Below are 23,005 nucleotides of genomic sequence, written 5' to 3' on the forward strand. Positions count from 1 at the left end.
TTGCTGCTGGTCATCCTTTCCAGCATTAGAGCCTTTTCCAGAGCATTTAGGCTTAAGATACCGTTTTTCCTGCTCTCAGACAAAACCTTGATTCTTATGTGCTTTTCTTAGATTCTGTCCCAAAATAATATTTTAGATTCAAATTGATCTTTCAAATAATCAGTTTAGCAGAACTAATTGCCTGCCAGTTGGCCCAGAGAACTTGAAAGCAGATGTGTCATATTTTTTTCTTTCTTGGGTAAGGTTACAGTCTTTTCAAAAGAGACTTCAGTACAGAGCATTGGCTAAAGAGCTGAGAAAAGGAAAGGAAAAAAGCAATCCGCAGCTCAGATAAGATCAAGAGCGTTAAGATGACCTGTTACTTGTAGTCATTCGTTTGCTATCGCTGTGCTCTATTCCCCAAATATGCGTTTGTGTGTGTATTGGGGGGAGTTTTCTGCGAGGAACATCAGTACAGTCTTAACACGCTTACGTGGGAGTAAGAACAGGCGAACGCAGCACAAGCCACCTCCCAATAAAAATTCTTGCAAAACCACAATTTCCTCCAAAGCCGGACCTCAAAAGAAGGGAGAGAAAGCTCGCGAGACTTGTATATAAGGCCTGGGTGTGGGACTGACATCTTCCTAGACCATCAGTTGCAAAGGATCATTCAAGCAAAGATTGTTAATTGGTGACTTGTGCGGGTTGTCTTGGCCAATGGTAGTGCGAGTAAGTGAAGGGAGGCGGGTACTCCCAGCCTAGCCGGGGTAGCTCGTGCTGCCTGAAGTCAACTATTGCCCTGGGCGGGGTTTTTCTTCCGCACGGCGTCCAGGAGGTACCCTCTCGTGCGACGGCAGCATTAACTATAAGCGGTGTTTCCGGCGCACCTGCGCACGGTAGCGGTCCCCCTGCAGGAGCGGGCGGTCCAAGGTGAGCATCGCGAAGGAGAGGACGGAGCAGCGCCCCAGCGTAGCCGTTTCCACTCCAGGCTGTGGTCTGGGGGAGGCTTTCACCTGAGGGAGCGAAGGGGAGACGTGCTGTCTGCGGAGGCCTTGGAATGACCTGACGGAGGTTGGGGAGAGGCTAGCAGGGCGTCTGCCCCGAACGACAGCCGCGGGTGATGCTTGCAGGTGGGGCGGGGGGCAAAGATGCGGGACGGAGAGAGCGGGGCTATAGCCCGGTCGGAACCCCTGGCTGCGGCAGCCTCTTCGGGCTCGCCCTGAGGGCGTCCGTGGGTCGGCTTTGGAGCAGATGGACTGCTCACTGCGGCAGCTCGGTTTTTTTCCTTTTTCACGCGTTCGGATAGATACAGATAGGAAAGAGAAGGAGAGAGGCGGGAAGTGAGCGATGGGAGGACGGACGGAGGTTAGGAGTGGTATCTGCGTTCTTGCCAGTGAATGCGCGCAGGAAACTCGCGTGTCGTGGGACTGCTGTTCTCCGTAGCTGTGCCTCGGAGAAACGGCGGACTGGCGCTAAGCCTGCTGTGTGTCTGTCTTTCCGATATATGGGACTTTCCCCACTATAAGGTGGGTGGTAGTGGGGAGATATTTTGTGGCACCACTTGAGTGGAGGGTGTGTAGGCTGGGAAACGCCAGTCTGTCTATGGGCTGTCGCCTCTCCCCCGCTCCCCCGTCCCCTTTCCCCATAAGTAGGTTTAGGAGAGAGAATATTGCTGTGTATCTGTGTAAAATGTGTGTAAAGTATGGACGGACTGAGACGGATATACGCGTGCACTTGCGCAAGAGAGAGCAGCTATATTAAGTTCTTGTGTATGGAAAGGTGTGAAGAAATAGGTGTGGTTGAGAGAGTCACTTTTTGTAAGTGCAAGAGAAAGACTTCAAATCGGTATAAATAGAGTACAAAGCATTGAATGTAAAATACTTGTGCATATGTGCCCGGGATTTATTTTGGATTATTTTTGCCCTGCATTTTCATCTAAAACATAAAGCAGTTAAAAGGATTTATTTAAAACAATATTTAAGCTATCCATTACTTTTCTTGATTACACTGACTGAAAATGTTAGCTGTTGATCTTCCTGCAGTTCCTGCACTGATGGGTGAAAGCTGTCTATTTATTTATTTAAATATATCCCATTTTTTTCAAAGTTATGGTCCTGGGCCAGTGTTTCTCAACCTTAGGAACTTTAAGATGTGTAGACTTCAACTCCCAGAATTCTTCAGCCAGGAGAATTCTGGGAGTTGAAGTCCACACATCTTAAAGTTCTCATGGCTGAGAAACACTGTCTGGCAATTAGCTCAGAGTTACCCAGTAAGGTTTGTGGTTCTCCAGTCCTAGTTGTCCATACTGGTACCTTTTTGTAATTATGTTTGTATAATAGTTCCTGGTGCCTGTATTGTATTAACTTTCTTTTGGAGTATGTAGTTTATGAAATTAAACTATAACTTTATTCACACATTATTTTCTAATAATTTTAATAGTAACAGAAAGAGGTAGACAGCAGCATGAACAATTAGAATGACAATATAGTCTCCTTGTCAAAGGCCTGTATTCATAGGCATCCAGTGACATCACAAAAATTACAAAATTAGGTCATTTGTGTGATGTGGTAAAGTGTATGACATCACTTGCTCCTTTATTCCCCTTTGGATACCCATGCCTTTATTCATATATAGACACACACACACATACACACATACATTTGTGTATGTATATGGATTCTCTATTACTATGAATGAAGATCAGGTTGTAATACATATGAACGCTATCACTTTTTCAGTGACACTGGCCATATATTGATATATAAATACAGGGAATCCAGATTCAGCCTCTCCCCCAAGTCTAAAAACAGGAAGACTAGATGTAATGTGGATCACTCAACTACAGCCAAGTGCAGGACTGACCCTTTTGATCCATTATTAATCCAATTTATATGGCCTCCCATCTATCCAAGAAACTCTGGGCAGCAAACAAATTACAAACAGATAATTTCAATTTTAAAAAAAATTAGAACTGCATCAAGGCTCAGTAAAAATGCAAAACCACTCCAGTAGGCATATACACCGAGGCCAGAGCTCCAAGATCAGTGTCCCAGCCCCAGTGGCTGGGGAAGAGCCAGACCTTCACGGTTGTGGTAAAGGCCAACAGAATAGGGGCTGTCTGCGGTTGGGAGCTAATCCAACACGTTTCTTCATGGTAGCTCTAGTAGAGATGTAACCATTGAAAGCTCGCTCAGAATGGTTTATCTTGGAGTAAGAATATTAAACTCAAGCCTCTGTTACATTGTTCTTGTGCTACACTTGCCATTCCTTTTGTACAGTTCATTTTAAATACTGCCTTAGACTGCAGTTCTAAACTTTATTTGGAACTTGTTGAATACAGTGGCATTACTAAATAAGCATGAACAACTGGACCTTGTTTACATAAGAGAACACTTGTGCACCTTTATGTTTTTAGAAAGTAATATATTTTTAGTCCTTTTATTACCTAATAATAGAGAAACTTCAGCACTTATTGAAGTTGTAGGAGGACAGCAGTGTTACTCTATGGTGGTAAAACACAATCACGAGTCTGGTTACACCTTTTCCGACTAACAAATTTTATTAAAAGGCATACATTTTCAAGCAGATGAAGTGATCTGAAGTTCTTGAAAGCATATGCTTTTTAATAAAATTCAGTAGTTAGAAAAGGTGCTACCAGATTCCTTCTGATTTTTTCAACACTAATAACACTGTTGAGTTAAAATATTATCCATCCCTCTCTGTGTGGCTAACATGTATCTATGGAAAAACATACTTATGCCCTGCAGATGTTACAATCGGCAAGCTTAAAACAGATTCGTTAAGAGATAATGTTTGCTTAATTCCCTGCATGTCTGCTGGAGGGATATATTAAATGACGTTTGAGGGAGAAATAAAATAGAGAAGTTTAAAAGCAAAAGAACAAAAAAAAATAAGTACTATACGTCACCTAACTGAACACAGAGTAAAATCTAGAGCTGCCTTGTCGTTTGCTTGGGGGGAAGAAGTAATCCTATATTTTGCCATCTAGTAAGGGTAATAATTATGCCCCAACTAGTACTGGATTTGCAGTCACTATTGGTCTTAGACATTTGTTTGGTAAGCTTGATAATTTATTTTCCCTGGATCTGATTTGTATTTTATTTATATTTTATTGTCAGGTTTTGACATTCTCTCTCCCTCTCTCTCTCGATTATTTATTTATCATTATTTTCTACTTAATGATTTTGGAGCTGAGAAACAAATGGGCAGAGCAACTTAAGCATGAATCATTCTGGAATAAATGATGTATCAACTTTAGAACTATATCAGCTTTGTCTGGCTTGTTTTTCTCATTTTATTTCCTTTTAGTTCTTTGCTTATTGAAAAAGGAAATTTTTCAAAGCAGTAAATTAAGCTGGAACTGAAATAGGATGCAGGCACAGCCTGGAGAACTTTGAAGAAATGTTTCATTGTTGCCATTTTAAATGGTTTCTCAGCTACCTGCATTCATGTAAGAATAGTTTTAGGATGCAACAAAAATACTTACCTGGGAAAAATCACCATAAAGTCAAGTACTTTCTGGGGGAAGCTCCCAGTAGTGATAAACTCCTCATAGAACTTAATTGTGCCAAACTTTATTAGGGTTGTTTTTTTCCATTCATGTGATGGTATTTACTGATGCACCTTAGTGGTGGCTAAGTTTTAAGAATGCAAAAAATCATCCCGAGTTTGTGAGAAATAAAATGTTTTCAAACTAGTGATGTTATTTTTACTGTAGTGTCATAGACAGTGAATATTACTAATATATGCCCTTTGGAACCATACGGCATTTCTATTTTGTCACTGTTGACAGATTTTTTTTTTGGTTTCGCAAAAATAGTATGTTTTACTATGCCTCTGTACAGTCACATAACAGAATCAGCTAGACCAAATCTTCTGATAATTACAATAATAAACACCCTCTTTAAAAAAAATACCAGTATGGACGAATTGCAGTTGGCTTAGAACTGCTGAGGAGACTCATAACAGAAAACATATCTGAGTAAGCTAACTGCACACATTCATACCCCTAGACCCAGATTTTGTTCATGGAATATATCAATATATCTGGAGTTTTTGTTTCCCTTTTTCTTAAAGCTTCTATAATTAGGCTGAAATTCATCCTCAGCTTTTCCTAATTGTTTTGCATTTGGCTGTGTCCTTAAACTAAAAATGCTATGTTTATTTTTAGTTTTTTGTAGCTTCTTTTCTGCACTGGGCTGGACTAGATGACCTGCAGATTGGATCCAGATTAATTAGCTGGCTGAAATGGGAGCAAAATGCAATGGGAATTAAATGTTACTCTATTAATTTCAATAGGGGCTAAGCTTAATTATTTTTGCTTGGAATCAGTCTAGTTCTGTTTTCCGCAATTCTTCTGAAGTCTTTTCTTTAGGAATGATTCCAAACATTCCCTGCCCTTTTCTATAGTGGCACAAAAAAGGAAATGTGTTGTGGATGATCTTCCTGTAACATCGCTACCTTCCTTTCACATGTGTCAGCTTTTTTTGGTGTGGGCCAATGGGCAGATGTCACAGATCTTTCCAAAACTGCCCTATCTTTGGAATTCTGGCTCCTCCCTTTGTAGCTTGTCCCCTTGCTGTTTGGAAGGCTTTAAAAAGACTTAAGAAGAGAGCAAGGGCAGTTTGTACTTGCACAGCCAATTTGTCGTTCACAGAAATTAAATGAAAACCACACCAGCATGGCCACCTAACATTCATGAAAGTTGGAAGTGAAACTGAGAGCTTGCAAAGCTGGTGAAAAAGCAAAAAGGGTAAGGAAAGCATGAACTAATTGGACCTCCTGCAGAAGAACTGCCCTCTAGGAAGGAATGGGAGATATCTGAGCTTTTCAAGGATTCTTCAAATGGATCACTTTACTTGGGATGTGGGTGGGGAATGGTTTTTTCCCCAAGTACAGAATAATGTAACACAGAAGCTTTAATCAATGGGCTGGGAACTGCATCATGAGGAAGGCATGTACATCTGTGTTTATTGAAGCACTGCATTACCACTTCAACGCACTCAGGCAGAAAAGATGTTAGTTGGTTTATGAACTCTGATGTTCATTTTGTATTTGTTTTAAACTTTTGTTTATCATGGCTGTTTCCCCAAAACCTATTTAAAATTGAAATTGGTAATTCATTATGAGGTGACTCAACATCATGTTTACATAACAAGCTTTGTTCTGAATATCTGGCAAAATGCTATAGCATGACTGTCATAAACTCTATTAATGAATATTTAAACAATGACTTAGGCGGCAAAAGTGTGAATCTTTACAAAATAATAAAATCTGAAGAATTTGATACTGCCTCTTTCTGAGTAAAATGCAAGGGTTCAAAGTGGTTTTTTTTAAACTTTGCCTTAATAAACCATAAAACCTACCTACCATTTAGAAATAATACTGGCCCTTGTGAGGGAAAAAGGCAGTCTTGAGGATAAGAGAAAATAGCATGCTTGAGGATAACCAGATGATACTAAGATAGGACCATGAGCATATGTTCTGGGGAGGGTCCCAAATAAGTGTTCCTGCAGCCATTCTGTTGATGATCTGGCTACTCATTGCATATTTAAAAAACCAAACCAAACCTCAGTGAGACTATTACATGCTCAAAAGTGGAAAGGTTCAACACTACCCACAATGGAGGAATAGCTGGTGAAGATAATGGAACTTATGCAGATGGCTAAATTAAGTTCTTTGATTAGAGAGAAAAACAGCATCTACATTTGTGGCTGACTGGAAACCCCTTATAGACTTTTTTCATGAAATGGAAAAAAAAGCACTGATGATTTGTGGTTTTGATGATTAGAAAAGAACTGGATAATAGAAGAAAGTGAGGGTTTTTTTTTGTAACCATAGAGTGAGAGTTAATTTTTTAATTGTACTTAGATTTGCTGCAGAATAAATCGGAAGCTGCTTCTTTCTATTTCTTTTTGTTCTTTTTTTCTGCACTTTTTCTCTTTTCTTCCTTCCTTTCTTTCCTCGTTTTACTCTTTATTAATTTGCTTTAGTGTTTATGTTCTTTGTAAAACTTTTAATAGAAAAAATTAAAAAACAAACCAAACAGCCTTTTAAAAGAAATCTTGTCAGTAAGCTGGTCCAATCAGATCTTGCCTCAGGAGATCATGGAGACAGAGGGCATTAAGTCTCAGTGCCTTTCACCACACTACTGCCCTCACTGGCTTTATTCCCAAAGGCAGCATCTGATTGGGCCAGCTTGCTACTAGCATAACAAAAGAGTTTTTTAAAACTGCATGATGCACAGCTTTACCTTAACAGGCAAACTAGTACACTTCTTGCCACAAGAAAGCAACAGCGTGATATGGGGGTAATGTGGGAGGAAAAGGCTGTAGTGAGGGACATAAAATTGACGGACACTACTGGCTCTGTCCCTCAGTATATCTTATTTTGGGCCTGGCAACATATAGTGCAGTATTCCTCAATCCCAGCAACTTTAAGATGGGTGGACTTCAACTTCCAGAATTCTGGGAGTTGAAGTCCACCCATCTTAAAGTTGCTGAGGTTGAGAAACACTGATATATTGATATGGCTACAGGCAACTGGATAAATTTCTGGTGGGACCGAGAATCTGAATCAATGATTGTTCAAAGCTCTGTCACTTAAAGATAATGTATTGCGCTTGATTTGCTATTGATGTCCCTTATATGGTTTTATTCTGAAATTAATTTTGTTCACAGAGCACAAAAGACTAAAGAATGAAAAGTCCATTCTACAATAACAACACCTTCAGTAATACATTGTCTTTGCCAGCTTTACAATGATTAGGAATGACTGTGCAACTATCTTCTTTACTACTGGCTAAGCAGCGTTAATTGGAATATCTGGTCTTTTAAGCCACAATATTTGAATGCTGAACACTGGCCAAATATAAACAGTGTGATGTTGAAATGAGATGAGGCTCCGAAATGGAACTGTGGCCACTGCATTAATTTTCATCACATCTTTTCTCAGTTTATCGTGGTATACAGCATGGCAGAATGGAAAAGGTAAGTTATGTCTTTGATGAAAAGAGGGGAAAAAAAGTGAAACCAATATAAATAAATTTGGGGAGATCCTTTTAGATGCTTAGACTACTACCAGAAGCAGCATAATGACATTTTTTCACAGAACGGGGCTGCCCAAAGTTTAGACTCAGGAGAAAATTCAGTAAAAGTACAGTGCTTGCTTGCCTCTAAAGCCTTTAAACTTAGAAGGAAATAGTCTCCTTGCAGATCCATAGCTTATGGTTTTCTTTATGCATATCTATGTTTGGCAAAAAAAGTGAAAGGATGTGTTACTATATGATTTATACTCAAGAGGTTCTGATAACCACTCATGGAAATATATCCATTTCTATTTCAGCTCTTATTCTACACTGAGGCCATTAGCTTTGCACAATAATTTTTTAAAAAAGAGAATCCGTACAGGATTGTAATACTGAGTCGCAGCCTGAACTGCAGTGAGTGTTCAAAGGAGAATATTGTTCTTGATCTGTCTTCTTTCCTTTATATGAGTTGATGGCTACAAAGATGATAGACAGTATTCTTTTTGAGAAACATTTTTGTGTGTTTGGTTTTTTATTATTTATCAATATTGACCAATTCACAACATAAAGGCTTCATATTTATTTATGACAATACTACTGGCTACATGCTGTTGTCTGAATAAATTCTTCCAGAATCTTATTTATAGAAGAGTATGTAAGAATGACCATTACAATAATCTAGCATTCAAATTGGGGTTGTTAAATACAATGTTAATGCATTGTATTACCGTTGCCATGCTAATTTTCAGATATAAATATTTGTGCAATTCATCTGTGGGAATTTTGCATTTTGTGATATCAACAAAGCATTTTCAAATAAAATAAATATAAAACATTGCAAGCACTTATGGAAATGATGTCTCAGAGGAAAACTGCTTTATTACAAATACAGGAATCTAGGTAATCCATCCTTGACTTCTGAATAACTGCCAGTAAGAAGAAAATACACATTACTTGTTAAAATGTACAATGAAGATTGACCATTGCAATAAGTAATGTGTATTTCCCTTCTACTGACAGCATTAAAAAATATAAAACATAACAAAACCTATAGCATAAATAGCATACTTCAGAAATAAAAGAAGAAGCAAATCCCCTTTGATGTAGTTAACCATCAGGTATTAAATATGTTTAATACTTGGCTTTCCAATAATAGAACATATCATTCCTGGCTTATACGACATGATTCACATCTAAGGGATAAAAATGGGGACAGAAAAGGTTGTGCTTTTCTGCTAGAAAATAATAGTGTAATAGTAAATTATTAGTCTCATCTTTCATCATAACAAATCTTTGGAAATGATTTTGTTTCTTCAAGTTTTTGCAATTTCAGAATTTAGCCAAATCTCAAAAGCAAATTAAGTACTTCGTTGCATATTTGACTTCTTAATTATAGATTTCAAATATCTAAACTTAAATATTGATTTTCCCCTTATGTGTAGATAGATAGATGCATACATTCATTCATATCTACATACATACATAGAAAAATCAGGAGACTGTAAACTGTGCCTTATTAGCCATTTTTATTAATGGTTGTCACTCTTATTTTATCTCTTTTTAACACTACAGTTTCCAAAAGATAAGAAATCTATTTTGACCAGTTTAAGAGATGTCTAACGTTTACTTTCCCTAGACTGCAGTATAAAGCAAAACAAAAAAACAAAAACACCTCCCTCTCTGAATCTTTTTCAGTTAACTGAACATTCATAGGAGATATATCAAGGGAAGGCTGGTTGCCATTGGTGACATGGTTTCAGGAGTCTTGCTTCAAAATTATTCATTATGGCTTATAGCCTAACCTTGTGTAAGCAAGCCCCATTGAGTTCAAGGTTATTTCTAAACAAGTATATATAGGATTGCAGCTTTCATTCAACTTCCTTGGATTTTCCTGCTTTAGAAAAATGCTGCTTCTTCTGAAAGTAGCATGTTGAATGCTTTAAAGTGAAATTGCTTGTTTATGAAACTTTGTTGGATGTGAATAGACCTATGAAAGAAATAGGGGTCATTGATTTTTGCTGTAAAGTAAATTTTGGATTAAGCCAGTCTCCCCACCCTGTGTGTGTCTGAATAATAGGGAGGGAATGTATCACACTGCTTCAAGCCGAACATTCAATTTTAAGAACATGTTGTGTCACTCTCTCAGGAATAGCTGGGGGAGGTGCTTTCCTTTTCACAAAATTGGGTCCCTAGAGGACATGGATCAGTTGCATAGACCAATATAACAAATGTAACCTGCCCTCCTATAAGCTCACCTTCCTTCAGAATGCTCCATACTTCCTCTGTTTACACCTTGTCTTGAAATGCATCATAATGAACTAGAACCAGTATCTAGCTAGAAATGCACTGAAAAGAGCTAAAATATGCTTTTTAACTTTTATAAACCTTTATGTATTTACCATGATGGAAGGTTGGGCTCTACTTTTTATTTTGCATTTATATCTATTAGACTAAAGCCAATCCTGACAAAACAAGTCACACAGATACAAATAGGAATTGTTCAAGAATCATATCCTTGAGATCTAGCAGAACTTTCATATGCTTTAGCAGGCAAAAAGAAGAGTACGAAAAAGAAGAGAGAATTGGTTTTATACTGAACAATATTTTGTTTGACAGAATAGCTACATAACATATTGTCAAGTATGTCTTTATATTTCAAAATACTTGGCTTATTTTCATCACCCAGGTAAGCAAATATAATACACATTTTACACATGTTTAGATTCAGTGGTCTAGCATACTGACCAACTGTTACGAAACAGAAGAGATACACACCAGATAAAGTCCAGCCAGCCAATCTGCAGTGAAACCCACATGTTTCTTCCAAAAGCAACATGCTTTTAGCCAAGTTCTATACATATGAGGGACGCGGTGGCGCTGCGGGTTAAACCGCTGAGCTGTCGATCGGAAAGTCGGCGGTTCGAAACCGCGCGGCGGGGTGAGCTCCCGTTGTTAATCCCAGCTCCTGCTCACCTAGCAGTTCGAAAACATGCAAATGTGAGTAGATCAATAGGTACCCCTTCGGCGGGAAGGTAACGGCGTTCCGTGTCGTCATGCTGGCCACATGACCTGGAAGTGTCCTATGGACAACGCCGGCTCCAAGGCTTAGAAACGGAGATGAGCACCGCCCCCTAGAGTCGGACTCGACTGGACTTTACGTCAAGGGAAACCTTTACCTTTACCTTATACATATTTACTTGCAAAGCAAACTTTTATTCAGGTAAATAAAAAATATACATAGCCAATATATACATAAGTATTTCACACAGTATTATAGGTAGAATATTGATAAATGTGAACAATGTATTCCTTTAAAATAATCTAAAGTACATTTAAAAATATTTCTAAAGACTTGTAGCAGTAATATATATTATATGCACATGTGTTTAATTAAAAGAGCCACTATCTGTAGTGAATAAAATGCAATAAATTAATAAAACAATACATATGTAAGCTTTTTGTCAGGCTGTGTGCCATTCTAGAATCTGCATTTATTTTAGGTATACATAATATTTGTTTAAATAAACAGTAATAAAAGCTGTTTTGTATGGTCTGCCCAATTTGGTTTAAATAAAGATTTATGCTTAAAATAGCCCTGTTGAAATAAGTAGAACAAGTTAACCCTAAATATATTAAGATAGTTACATTTAAATAATATAAATATCATTAAAGGTATGTTCAGATACATTTTAATTTTCATGGGTGTTCTTCCCTTGGAAAATGACAGGATAGGATATACTGTGCTTCGTTTAGAATTTTTGCTCCCCCCTTAGGAAGCATTTTGTTGTTGAGAAGTGTTGTGCTCTCATACCTGCCTTTAGCAATTGGTACCCAAGGTACACACACTGACTATGCTAGCTAAAATTGGTGTTGTGGTGGTAATCCAACACAACAGGGGGTCACCAAGTTGGGGAAGAATTTTTTACACAAACATTCAGCAGGGTTCTGAAGCGTAATCACCTCACAGAGCATATCATAGTAAACTGCGTAGAGAATAGAAGAATATATCTCTTAAAATATTATTGAATGCAACAGATTAAGTCAATGAAAGTTTTTTATATATATAATTATTTTTCAAGGCTTACAGAATAGTGGATTGTACTAGCAAGAACTACAAAATGTATTCCACAGAGTATGCACCACAACTGAGATAGTCTTCTAGTCTGTATCCCTCTCACCTCATATGGGGGTGGAATCTTAAGCATGTATCGAGGTGATACAACAGGATGGATAGAATCAACAACAACAATAACAAACAAGGCTGTCCATAAGGTAACCCAGGGCTGAACCATATAGGGTTTTATGGATAATAACCAGCACTTTGAATTGGGCCCAGAAGTCTACTTGCAGCCCCAGACTGCAAAATAGGTCTGCAGTGGTGGGACCTGTCTGCCAGGAGTCTTCTCTGCCAGCTGCAGCTTCTGGGTTGTCTTCAAAGGTGACTCTGCATAGAATTCATTGCAGTAATCCAATTGTATAGTGATAAGGGCATGAGTTAGTGATGCCAATGCCTCCGTAAGTCATAACTGGCACACCAGCTGAAGTTGGATGAAGGCTACATCGGCAACAGTGTCACAGACTTGCTCCTTCAAAGAAGAGTGACCCCATCCAGAGCCACAGCTGTAACTAATATTTCAGGGAAGCCAAGATGTTTATGAATGAACAGCAATTCTGACTTGCTAGGATTTAGCCTGAGCTTGTTTCTCCCCACCCAGACCCTAACAACCTTGAAGCACCAGCTTGGGATGGAGATACATAACCGAACACAGTCACATATTGATGATCCCTCATTCCGGTCCAGGAGGTAGTCTCTCTCACTGGTTTCACATAGATGTTAAATAACATGGTGGAGGAGACTGTGCCCTTTCGTATCCCATACTAGAGCAATTGCGTAGGTCACTGTTCCCCTATGATTATTGACTGGAGCTGCCCAACCCTTGCAGGAAGTCCAGTAAAGGTACCAGGTTTGATGTACTGAATGCCAGTAAGATGTCTAATAGAATGAGGAGTTGTGCATTCCCCACCCAGATCCCAATGAAGGTTGTCCAAGACAGTCCTGAGTGCTGTTTCTGTTCCACATCTAGGTCTGCATCCTACCTGAAAAGGTAACCTGTTTTTTGGAGGGGAGAGCCTCTTAGCCAATTCCCTATTATTATCTCCCAAAAATCTTTTTTGGAGGGGAGGTTGAAGACTGGGTTGAAGTTTTCAGGTATGGCTGAATTGAGAGAGAATGTTCTTCAAATATCTGAAAGCCAACATGAACAGATGTGTTCTCTGTTGATCAAGAACAAATGGCTGGAAATTGCAAGAAGTAGATTACAGCTAAACATTAGGAGAAATTTTTAACAAAGTTATTTGACAATAGGATGCCTTAGGACTCTTGAATCTGCCAGAAAAAAAGAGGAAAAAGGTACATAAAAAGAGAATGAATTAATATTCACTAGCAGTGTTGACAATGCTGAGTTAAGCAAGCAATAATAGTTATTAAAATTGCTAAACAATGTTTTAAAATACTGACTTTTAATGAAAAAATAGTTGCATTATGAGATTATTAAAATCTCCTTTTGCTTATGCCATCACACATATACTGTGTACATTAGGATTGTGTTATTGTTTCATTTTTGACAAAATTGCTTTAATACTTTAAAATGCTGTGTTCTCAGAAGGGAAGTGTTCCATCATAAAATGGAAACAGGTACAGCCATGGCCAAGGAAGTGACTGCTCAGTTTGGGAAGAAAAGAGACAAAAGGAGCTATATGTTATAAGCTGCAAGAATACAATGAAAAGGAAGAAACAAAAGAAAAAGTGACTGAAAGGGAATATTAGGATAAAGAATAATTAGAATAAAGAAATTTCAGTGACTCAAGTTTAGTTTAGGGAAGCTTTCAGTGTTTTAGTTCCAGGAAGGAAATATGGGAAAAGAAATTTCAGAAAGAAGGCATTGTGTGTGGATAGCATTCTCAAGATTGTGTAAGTAGACAGCATTTTGAAATGAGCTCTCCTTTTAAAACCTTTCCTAGATACATGAGAGGATGTAGTTTGAAGAGATTATTTCATTTGAAGCTTTCAATTCTCCCTGAAAAACCCAGTGCAAGCTTCAGTATTCTTTTGTGAGCATAAGATGGATAGGCATATAAGGAACAAGACAGACTAAACTGTCTGATATGGAAAAACCTATTTATGCCTTTTGAAAGGCTGTGTCTAAGACGGCTTTATCGTGGGAAGGATTCAAATGGAATTATGTCAACTATGCAAAGACAACCTGTGTGCTACAAATGGGTATTTGTTGTATATATTCCATATCCTTTTTTAAATGTGTATTTCAGTACAAGTAAAAATATATATTAACTGTCCAAGAAAAGTGGCACATTCATTAGCTTTGATTGTTTCTGTTATGTAATTGGTGGCAAACAACACAACTATCCCACGTAATAGCTGAGACAACAGCTTTCTGCCATGGTATAAGCCTCAGCTTTGCAGCCACTGCTCTTTTGAAACATGGGAGACACCTATTATGCCCTACCAGTGTGATAACTGCCTCATTCAGAGAACACACAATGCATGGTGTAACCACCTCCTGATGACATTGTACCTCAAAAAGCTGTGGTCCTCCTTGATTGCTGTTACGATAAGCCTTCTGTAATCACAGCTTCCATATACTGTTGAATCCAGAACGTTTCATTGTGTGATGTTACCTGATTTATTTGTGGGATGTGGCAGTGAAAGTTTTATACTACTTATATAACCAGGGAAAATCACACTTGCCAATTTTCTTTAGGCATTATGAAACTGAGAGATTATGAAATTGACTAGATCGGATTCTTTGGTTAGATCAGCTTGCAGAGTTAACTGAGGGAACAATGGGATGGTGGAGCCTGTATCTGATTCCTGATTCCTCAAAACAGAAAGGATTGTTTTATTAAAAAAAAAAAACTATAGCAAGTGATATATAAAGAATTATTCACACCTGTGCACATCTATAGACAAGAAATTGGACTTCAACAAATAAACACAGCAACTGGTGCCTACAGTGATTTTTTTGGAATCCTAGTTGTGAAGCTATGATGTTTGTGTTTCATACTTGCTTTCTAAGCAGTGGTGTCTGCAGGAAGGCGGGGGTGCAGGCCAATTGTGTCTGCAGCATTGACACAATCCCTTCCTGTTTTTATGTGGATTGTGATATCACATGCATGCCCAAAGGAGCAGAGTGTATTCTGTGATGTTGTGATGCTGCTCTTTCATTCTGGCAAAAGGGGTGGGCTCCTGGAGATGTCACTGTTTCTAAGTGTAGGAGGAGTTGGACTGCAGTGTTTGCCATGTGTCTACTGAGCAGCAATAGTATTTTGGAAAACTATTGTTGCCATAGTAGCTCATGCATGAAAGGGGCTTCAGGGTAGATTCTGCTGTTATCTTTCCCATGCCTTTTCTTTGTTGCTGCTTTGGGCAGCCCCAGTCACATTAAATAATTCCAGAGTAATTTAGAGAGTCATGGAGATTACTTTGGAGAAACTATGCAGAAATGGTTACACAAACATAAGCATGCTTTAAGCATAGGAAACAGAGAAAGCATGAGAAAGAAGTTCAGGCTGCTCATCCCTAATTCATTGGTGTAGAAGAGGAAGGAAAGGGAAAACATAGAATTTTTATTTTGGTTGTAGACCAAAATTTGATTGATTGATTGATTGATTGAGTCAGCTTTCACAATTCTGTTACTATAATCTTTAATAATAAATAATTATATAAAATGATTTATATAATACTATAATAATGTTTCTCAACCTTAGCAACTTGAAGTTGTGTGGACTTCAACTCCATTTTTTCTGTTTTTTAACTAGTTAACTCTGTTTTTTAAAAGGCAAAAAGACATAACTTAGATAGATAGTTACAGGGGAAAGATGCATTTTTAATTTGTTATATTATAAGGCATGTATAATACAATATATTATTTTGATACAGTGATATTTATACACTATTGGCTAAAGATTATTAGCACTAATGTTTATGTTACTTAGATCTTTAAAAATAGAAAAAAAAGCTGCTGGCCATGTGAGGCCTTCTTCCCCAGTTGTCACAAGGAAACTGCCATGCATGACCTTGGGAAGGAAGCCTTGTGAGGCCAGCAGTTGCCTTGCAAAGGGCCAGGCCAGGCCAGGGGTGCTTGGTCAGCAGCGGGAGCCAGAAGACAGTGAAGATCAGCTGGGGTGGAGCATAGAGCGGCAGCGACCTTGGAGTGCAGGGTGCCAAAGGGGCAGTGATACGAAGAAATAGGTGGGTGGGGGGAGTTGAAGCGGCCCTGCAGTTGTTAGTGCAGGCAGGCTGACAAGCGCCCAAATTTTGGTCATGTGATGTGGATTTCGGCGGTGCCACTGATTCTCAGGAAGGAGGGAGCACATTCCAAGGAGGTGGAGGAGATAAGTGGAGGCACAGTCTGGGAAGCAGTGGTGGGAAAATGAAGAAGTTCTGGATAGCCCCGCCCTAGAGTCTCCCAGGTTATTTCCCCTTAGGTTAGTTAGAGGGGGTGTGGTGGCTCAGCAGTTAAAGATGCCAGGCTTGTCAACTGGAAGGTTGCAAGTTCGGCGGTTCGAGACCCGAGCGCTGCGTGACAAAGTGAACTCCTGCATTCTCCCCAGCTCTTGCCAACCTAGCAATTCGAAAGCATGCAAAGGCGAGTGCGTAAATAGGTACCACTTCAGCGGGAAGGTAACAGCATTCTGTGACTGTCATGCTGGCCACATGACCGCGGAAGTGTCTTCAGACAACGCTGGCTCTTCATCCATGAAATGGAGATGAGCACCGCCCCCTAGTGTGTCATTAGACATGACTAAACGTGAACCTTTACCTTTACCTTTTTAGTTGGAGTAGCTTTAGTCTGGCAAGATTCTGTCTATAAGGTGTGAGCAAACAAAGAACTGGAGTTTGAATGGACTGACTCTTTGTTGTTCTTGGGCTGAGCCTGACCCATGACTATGGGCTGCTGCAGTGGCTGTAACTTCAGGGGCCGAGCATAAGTACCATTCGTTCAGTGCTCCCATAACTTCAAACAATTGCTGAACAAATGGTCATAACTCAAGGACTACCTGTAATTGTATCTCAAAATAAATTAATGGCCTACCTATATATTAATTTTCTACTTTTAATTCGGCAGCAACTTGTGCGCTTCTGGCCTTATTTTTAAACCGTACATGATTATTTTTTAAAATAATTTTTATTGAAGAAATTTTTAACAAAGTAAAAACCAAAAAAGAAAATAAAGATAATAAAGAAAAATAGTAAATAGTGAAAAAAGAAAATAGAGAAAGGAAAAGGAAAAGAAAGATTATAAAGAACCAGCTTCCGATCTTGACAGTGTTTATAAATACATTTATATTTTGCCCTCTCTCTAGTTACATCATAATTTTCTTCTTTCCATAAGCTACCCTTTCTAATTTTCAAACCCATAAATCACAAGTTCATTTTTCTTTTTTCAGCAAAAGGTTCGTCAGGGGTTTCCAGTCACTGATCTTTGTGGTTGACCTTTCTTTAATCAAACAATTTAATTTTGCCATCTCTGCTAGTTCTGTCATCTTCACCAACCATTCTTCTGTTGTGGGCATTTCAGAGTCTCTCCATTTTTGTATATATAACAGTCTTGCAGCAGTGATCATATATAGAAATAATCTTCCATGGCTCTGATATAATTGGCAGTCCATTAATCCCAGCAAGAAAAGTTCTGATTTCAGTTGAATGTTGATCTTTAAAATTCTTTGTATCATTGTATGTATTTGAACCCAGAAATTTCTGGCTTTTTTGCAGGTCCACCAGGCATGATAAAATGACCCTTCAAGTTGTTCATGTTTCCAATATAAATTTGACGTACCTTTATACATCTTGACAATTTTTCTGAAGTCATATATCAACAGTACATCATTTTATAAAAATTCACTTTTAGATTATAACGTAACGTAAATTTCAATCCTTTTAACTGCATATTTTCCCACTGTACCATCATTATATTGTGTCCAAAGTTCTTAGCCCATTTTATCATACAGTCTTTCATTTGTTCTTATTCCATTTCAAACTTCAATAAAAGTTTATACATTTTAGCAATTACATGTTCATCATTTATACATAGTTCAGCTTCAGATTCTGTCTTCTGCTGCTCAATTCCAAAATGTCATATTATCTACTTAAATCTTTCTCTTAACTGTGCATATGAAAACCATTGAAAACTAAATCCTTCTGCAGCCAATTGCTCTTTTGATGTCATCTTATATTTTCCATGTTCCTGTTCTAACAATTCTTGATAAGTTAGCCATTTTTCTTTACCTACTGTTTCTTTCCTGTAAAATGCTTCTTGTGCTGAGACCCAATAGTACATGTTTACTGATTATGTGCCATCAAGTTGTTGTTGACTCTTAGCGACCACATAGATAGATTTTCTCTGTGACGTACATGATTATACATGATTATGTATGTATGCATGTAAAAAAATTATTGATGGTTGTTTTAAAAATTCTTCATTATGTGTGCTGATTTTTGTCCCTGTATTGAGTTGATTGTCAGGGCACAGAGAGATGTGAGCAAGCAGTTAGTTTCCTGTTTAATAGAGGGAAGGAAGATTTGTCATAGAGATTAACATATGTCAGAAGGCGAAGTCAGTCTTTTCAGGCCTCATCAGACCATCTCCTTCACCCAACATTATAAAATCATTAAATTTTAAAGGAGTTGCCTGAGAAATTTTGCAAGGTTTGGGATTTTTTTTTGAAATTTTAATTTAATTTGGGGAGATTGTGGGTATTGTTTTAGGGGTAAACTGTGCTGACCTCAAATTATAGAACTCACCCATAATTTTACAGGCATTTTAAATGTCTATAGTCCATGAGTATGAGTGTTTCAGTTGTAATATGAGATATACTCTTTATGTTCTTTTGATAAATGGGAAAGTAGATTAGTTGATAGACTAATTCATTGAACAACTATAGTGGTAAACTACTGGTTAAACAGGTACAGCTTTTTGAAATAAATCCATATTATGTTTGCTTGAGAGAAAGAAGAAACTGAAATATTTTTTTCAGCCTAGAAGATTAAAAGGCTTTAGGTGACTTTTTATTCTTCACTGTTGAAACCAGCCCTTCTCAACTTTTTGACCCTGGAGGAGCCCTTGAAATATTTTTGAGGCCTCAGGGAACCCCTGCACGTTCAGGCTCAAATATAGGCCAGAAGTTACAAAATTATTATATTTGTTTCATGGGTAGGCCTGTATATATGCATTAACAGTGTTCTTAAACTAGAAGAATGAAACTTACTCTTTAATGTGAAGTTGCCCAAATTTGAAATTATTTTTTAAATAAATCGTGATCTCCCAGGGAACCCCTAGTGACCTCTTGCGGAACCCCAGAGTTCCACGGAACTCTGGTTGAGAAACCCCGGTTTAAACAATCTACTTCTCAATTTAATCTTGAAAAATAAGATGGAACTTGATAGGTGCTTTATTTCCTCCAAAGCTCTTTTTATAGTGTCTTTGGCTTGTGTGTGTATTTATATCCTGCCTCCTAGTGCTGTTGCACCATGCAAGGTAGCTAATACAGTATAAGTTAAAATCAATAAAATACAGGAATAATTAATAGAAAATGTAATAATGGAACAAAAATGTAGACAATAGAAAGCCTTCTAGGCAAATAGATATAAATATTGCTTCCCAAACTTTATATGCAGGTGGTGTCCGTAACGAGCACTGTATTTCATTAAGTATATGTACATAGAGTTATATGTCTTTTTAAAAATTTCGGGACATTAAACATTCCCCTTCTTCTTTTCCCCTCTTCAGTACTATGACTGAAAGAGGAGTGGTAGATAAATGAGAGACAGAAAATATCAGGTAAATAGAAATTAATCACCCATTATGTACTCTTGTTCCAGAATAAGGTAACATTAACATTTCAAGATTTATATGCTGTCTCCTCCAATCTCTGTCTCAATAAAACTGAGGTATGTTTTAGTTTAATTATTCAGCTCTTCAGCCATGTAACTGAATGTTATATCTTACTGTAGAATGTATTATGTATTGGCAGTACTTTTTGTGTGACTTGTGTTTAACATTCTCACATTCAAGTCTGCTAACAGATTATTAAATCTGGGGTGGTGTTATTTGCTTCCCCTTCAGGTCTTTTCTGTGGCTCGTAGCCGAGATTCAGCATTCCTGTTTTTCTTTCCTTTTCTAAACCAGCCTCTTTAGCTGATGTGAGGACACACATTTATAGTGCAACTCTATCCAGCCCATTAAAAAAAAGTCCGATATAGTTCATTGGGGCTTACTTGAACCTCAAAAGGTATAATATGTTTGCAGCCAGAGAACAGCGAGTTACGGTGGCCAAGATTTCTTTTTCTGTTTTTTGTGTGATTTTTGAGACAGACTTAAGATACTTTTTTCTGATGTCACAGGGTATAAATGCTAATATGAGTCGCCGGAATCCCTGTGTGATCCCTAGAGCATCTCCCAGATTGGATGAATCCCCCTCCTGCCATGACCACATTGGCTACTTTATTGGCAATGTTTTTGCATTTGCCTTTGCATTTTGCCACTTAGGCTATGACTGAGGTGGCCTACAAACTTAACTAATAAATGCAGGTAGTCCTCATTCAGCAATTGCCTTGGATTTCAACTGTTCACAAATGCAGTGGTTAAAAACGGTAATAAAAAATCATTTTCTGATCAATGCACACATTTACAACAGCAAAAGTGTTCAATGTGAAACTGATCAAGGTCTAGTCAGTTTCAGACAGCAGCTGCCATCCAGCTGGAGCGGTGTTTCTCAACCTCAGCAACTTTAAGATGTGTGGACTTCAACTCCCAGAGTTCTCCAGCCAGCATGCTGGCTGGGGGATTCTGGGAGTTGAAGTCCACACATCTTGAAGTTTTCGAGGTTGAGAAACACTGAGGTGGAGGGTTCCAATCAACTAATTAAGGTTCCAGAGCTAGGCTTGTTAACTTGCTGTTAGCACTTTTTTAGGGAAGTGGTGTGTTGGGAAGAAAAGCAGTTCAGGACGAGTTAGCTTGTTTAAGCAATCTCTCTGCCCTGCAAAGGGGCAAAAAAGGGAAAAAATGGGTCAGGCACAGGACACTGTATGAAAGAACTATAAATGAGAAAACAGCAACCAGCAATCTTTGCAATCTATCACGTGGTTTGCTTAGCGATCATTTTGCCAGATCTAATTGCAGTCACTAAACAAGGACTACCTGTACCTATATATTTAGATGGTAGTCAATTTGGTGTACTGGTTAAGGGCAGCGGGTTAGAAACCAGGAGAAGCATAAAGCTGGCTGGGTGACTTTGGGCAGTCATTCTCCCTTAGATTTAGGAAGAAGGTAATGGCAAATCACTTCCAAAAATATTGCCAAGAAAACTGCAAGGACTTGTCCATGTAATTGTCAGGAGTCAATACTGACTCAAAGGGGCATGTGCGCACGTGCGGACAGAGAAACCTACATATGTACATACATATTGAAATGGATAGCTTTAAGGGGTGAAAAAGCCTTATTGATGTTAAAGTAGCCACTTCACCACCTAAAACTCCCAGCTGCCCCAAAATACACCCTGACTGAGCAGGGGAAGTGTCACTTTTCTATCTAGAGAAAGGGTGGATATGTTTCTGGAGGCTGGGGATTGTTTTTAATTTTTAGAGGCCAAGTTTGGTGAGATGATGATGGCAAGGGGGTGGAATTTTTTTTCTTTGTGGTGGTTTGTGATTTTTCTTTTTAACCTTATCAGGCATACCTTTTAGGATTTATGCTCTACGGTTTTTGTGGTCTTTGTCTCGGAATGGCTTGGAACGGTACCATAATTCTTCGGCAATTGTGATACCACTGTTTGGTAATGCAGATGGTTGGAGTGCCACTGCAATTGCACAAAGGGGCTTCTGAGAGTTGTAGGTTGCCCAACCTTGAACTTTGGGTTGAAGAGAGACTGGCAAAATGAAGGCAAGATCTGAGACTAGGTTTTAAAACAGAAAGAAAATGGTGGTACATATAGTTTACCAATAGAGGTGAGAATTAATGTAATTTTGCATAATGCTTAAAATAGCTTCTAGGAAGTATCTAAGCCAGGTAGAGTTCCTGTAACAAAAGCTAACTACAGAGGGGTGTCTTGGTGACTAAGACAGGGCTTTACAATATTTTAAGCATAATTCAGAGCAACTTACATAGTTCCTGGAATTACAAGATGGATTAGTTTATCAGTGTAATGCAAAACATAAGAAAAGGAGCAATACTTCTTCACCAATTTTGATCCCGATATTAAAGGTTAATGCAGTTCTTTCCATAAAATAGAACAAAATCATAGAATAGTCTGTAACGTCATTGCCAGGGCCACATGGAGAGAGTGAGCTTATCCACATTAGTGATTTATAGCATCATCCAGCCACCGCTAGAGTGAAACATCACCAGTGTTGATAGCCTTTATATCCCTACAGCAGTACCTGGAGAATGCTGTAAATCGCAGGTATGAATAGTCTCTATGTCTGTGTGATCTGATGCATCTGCAGGGGATGATTGATACACACACACACACAATACAGAGCACTCCACTTATTACTACTAATAGTAGTGAGATGGCTGAAGTGTCCTGTGAGGCCACTAGTTGCTCCTATACTGTTGAAATAAGTCTACCATGCATGTCTGAAATGTTCCATTGGGAACAGGAATATTGCTAATGTATTTTAATACATTTTGCTACTGACTGTCAGTTCTGGATATGCGCCAGAATGGACCTTAAACTTCAGGAAATCTTGGTACATTTTCCATTGTCAGGCATGATTGAGCATCAAATCAAGCTCTTAATTTGGTACAACGACCCTTCTTTAGTATAAGCTGGTGCTTATGAGAGAACCTAGGATTATGTTGACATTTCTTGGGAAAATAAAACCAAAGAATGTTTGGCTAGTCAATGCATGTGTTTAAGTTTCTATTGTAGAAAGTGTTGTGAAATGAAAACAACTGGAAG

At 38.3% G+C, this 23,005-nt stretch overlaps 1 protein-coding gene across 1 annotated transcript in view; it reads left to right on the forward strand.

The window, feature by feature from the left end:
* The first annotated feature begins 740 nt into the window (after window positions 1-740).
* MGAT4A (alpha-1,3-mannosyl-glycoprotein 4-beta-N-acetylglucosaminyltransferase A) overlaps window positions 741-23,005 on the forward strand; it is a 69,494-nt gene continuing 47,229 nt past the window's right edge. The window contains exons 1-2 of the mRNA XM_063304979.1: window positions 741-909; window positions 7,680-7,988. Of these exons, the coding sequence (XP_063161049.1) occupies window positions 7,895-7,988 (94 nt within the window). The 5' untranslated portion in view covers window positions 741-909; window positions 7,680-7,894. The remainder of the gene's footprint in view (window positions 910-7,679; window positions 7,989-23,005) is intronic.

Source organism: Candoia aspera, chromosome 5 (genome assembly GCF_035149785.1).
Source record: "Candoia aspera isolate rCanAsp1 chromosome 5, rCanAsp1.hap2, whole genome shotgun sequence".
Lineage (NCBI taxonomy): Eukaryota > Metazoa > Chordata > Lepidosauria > Squamata > Boidae > Candoia > Candoia aspera.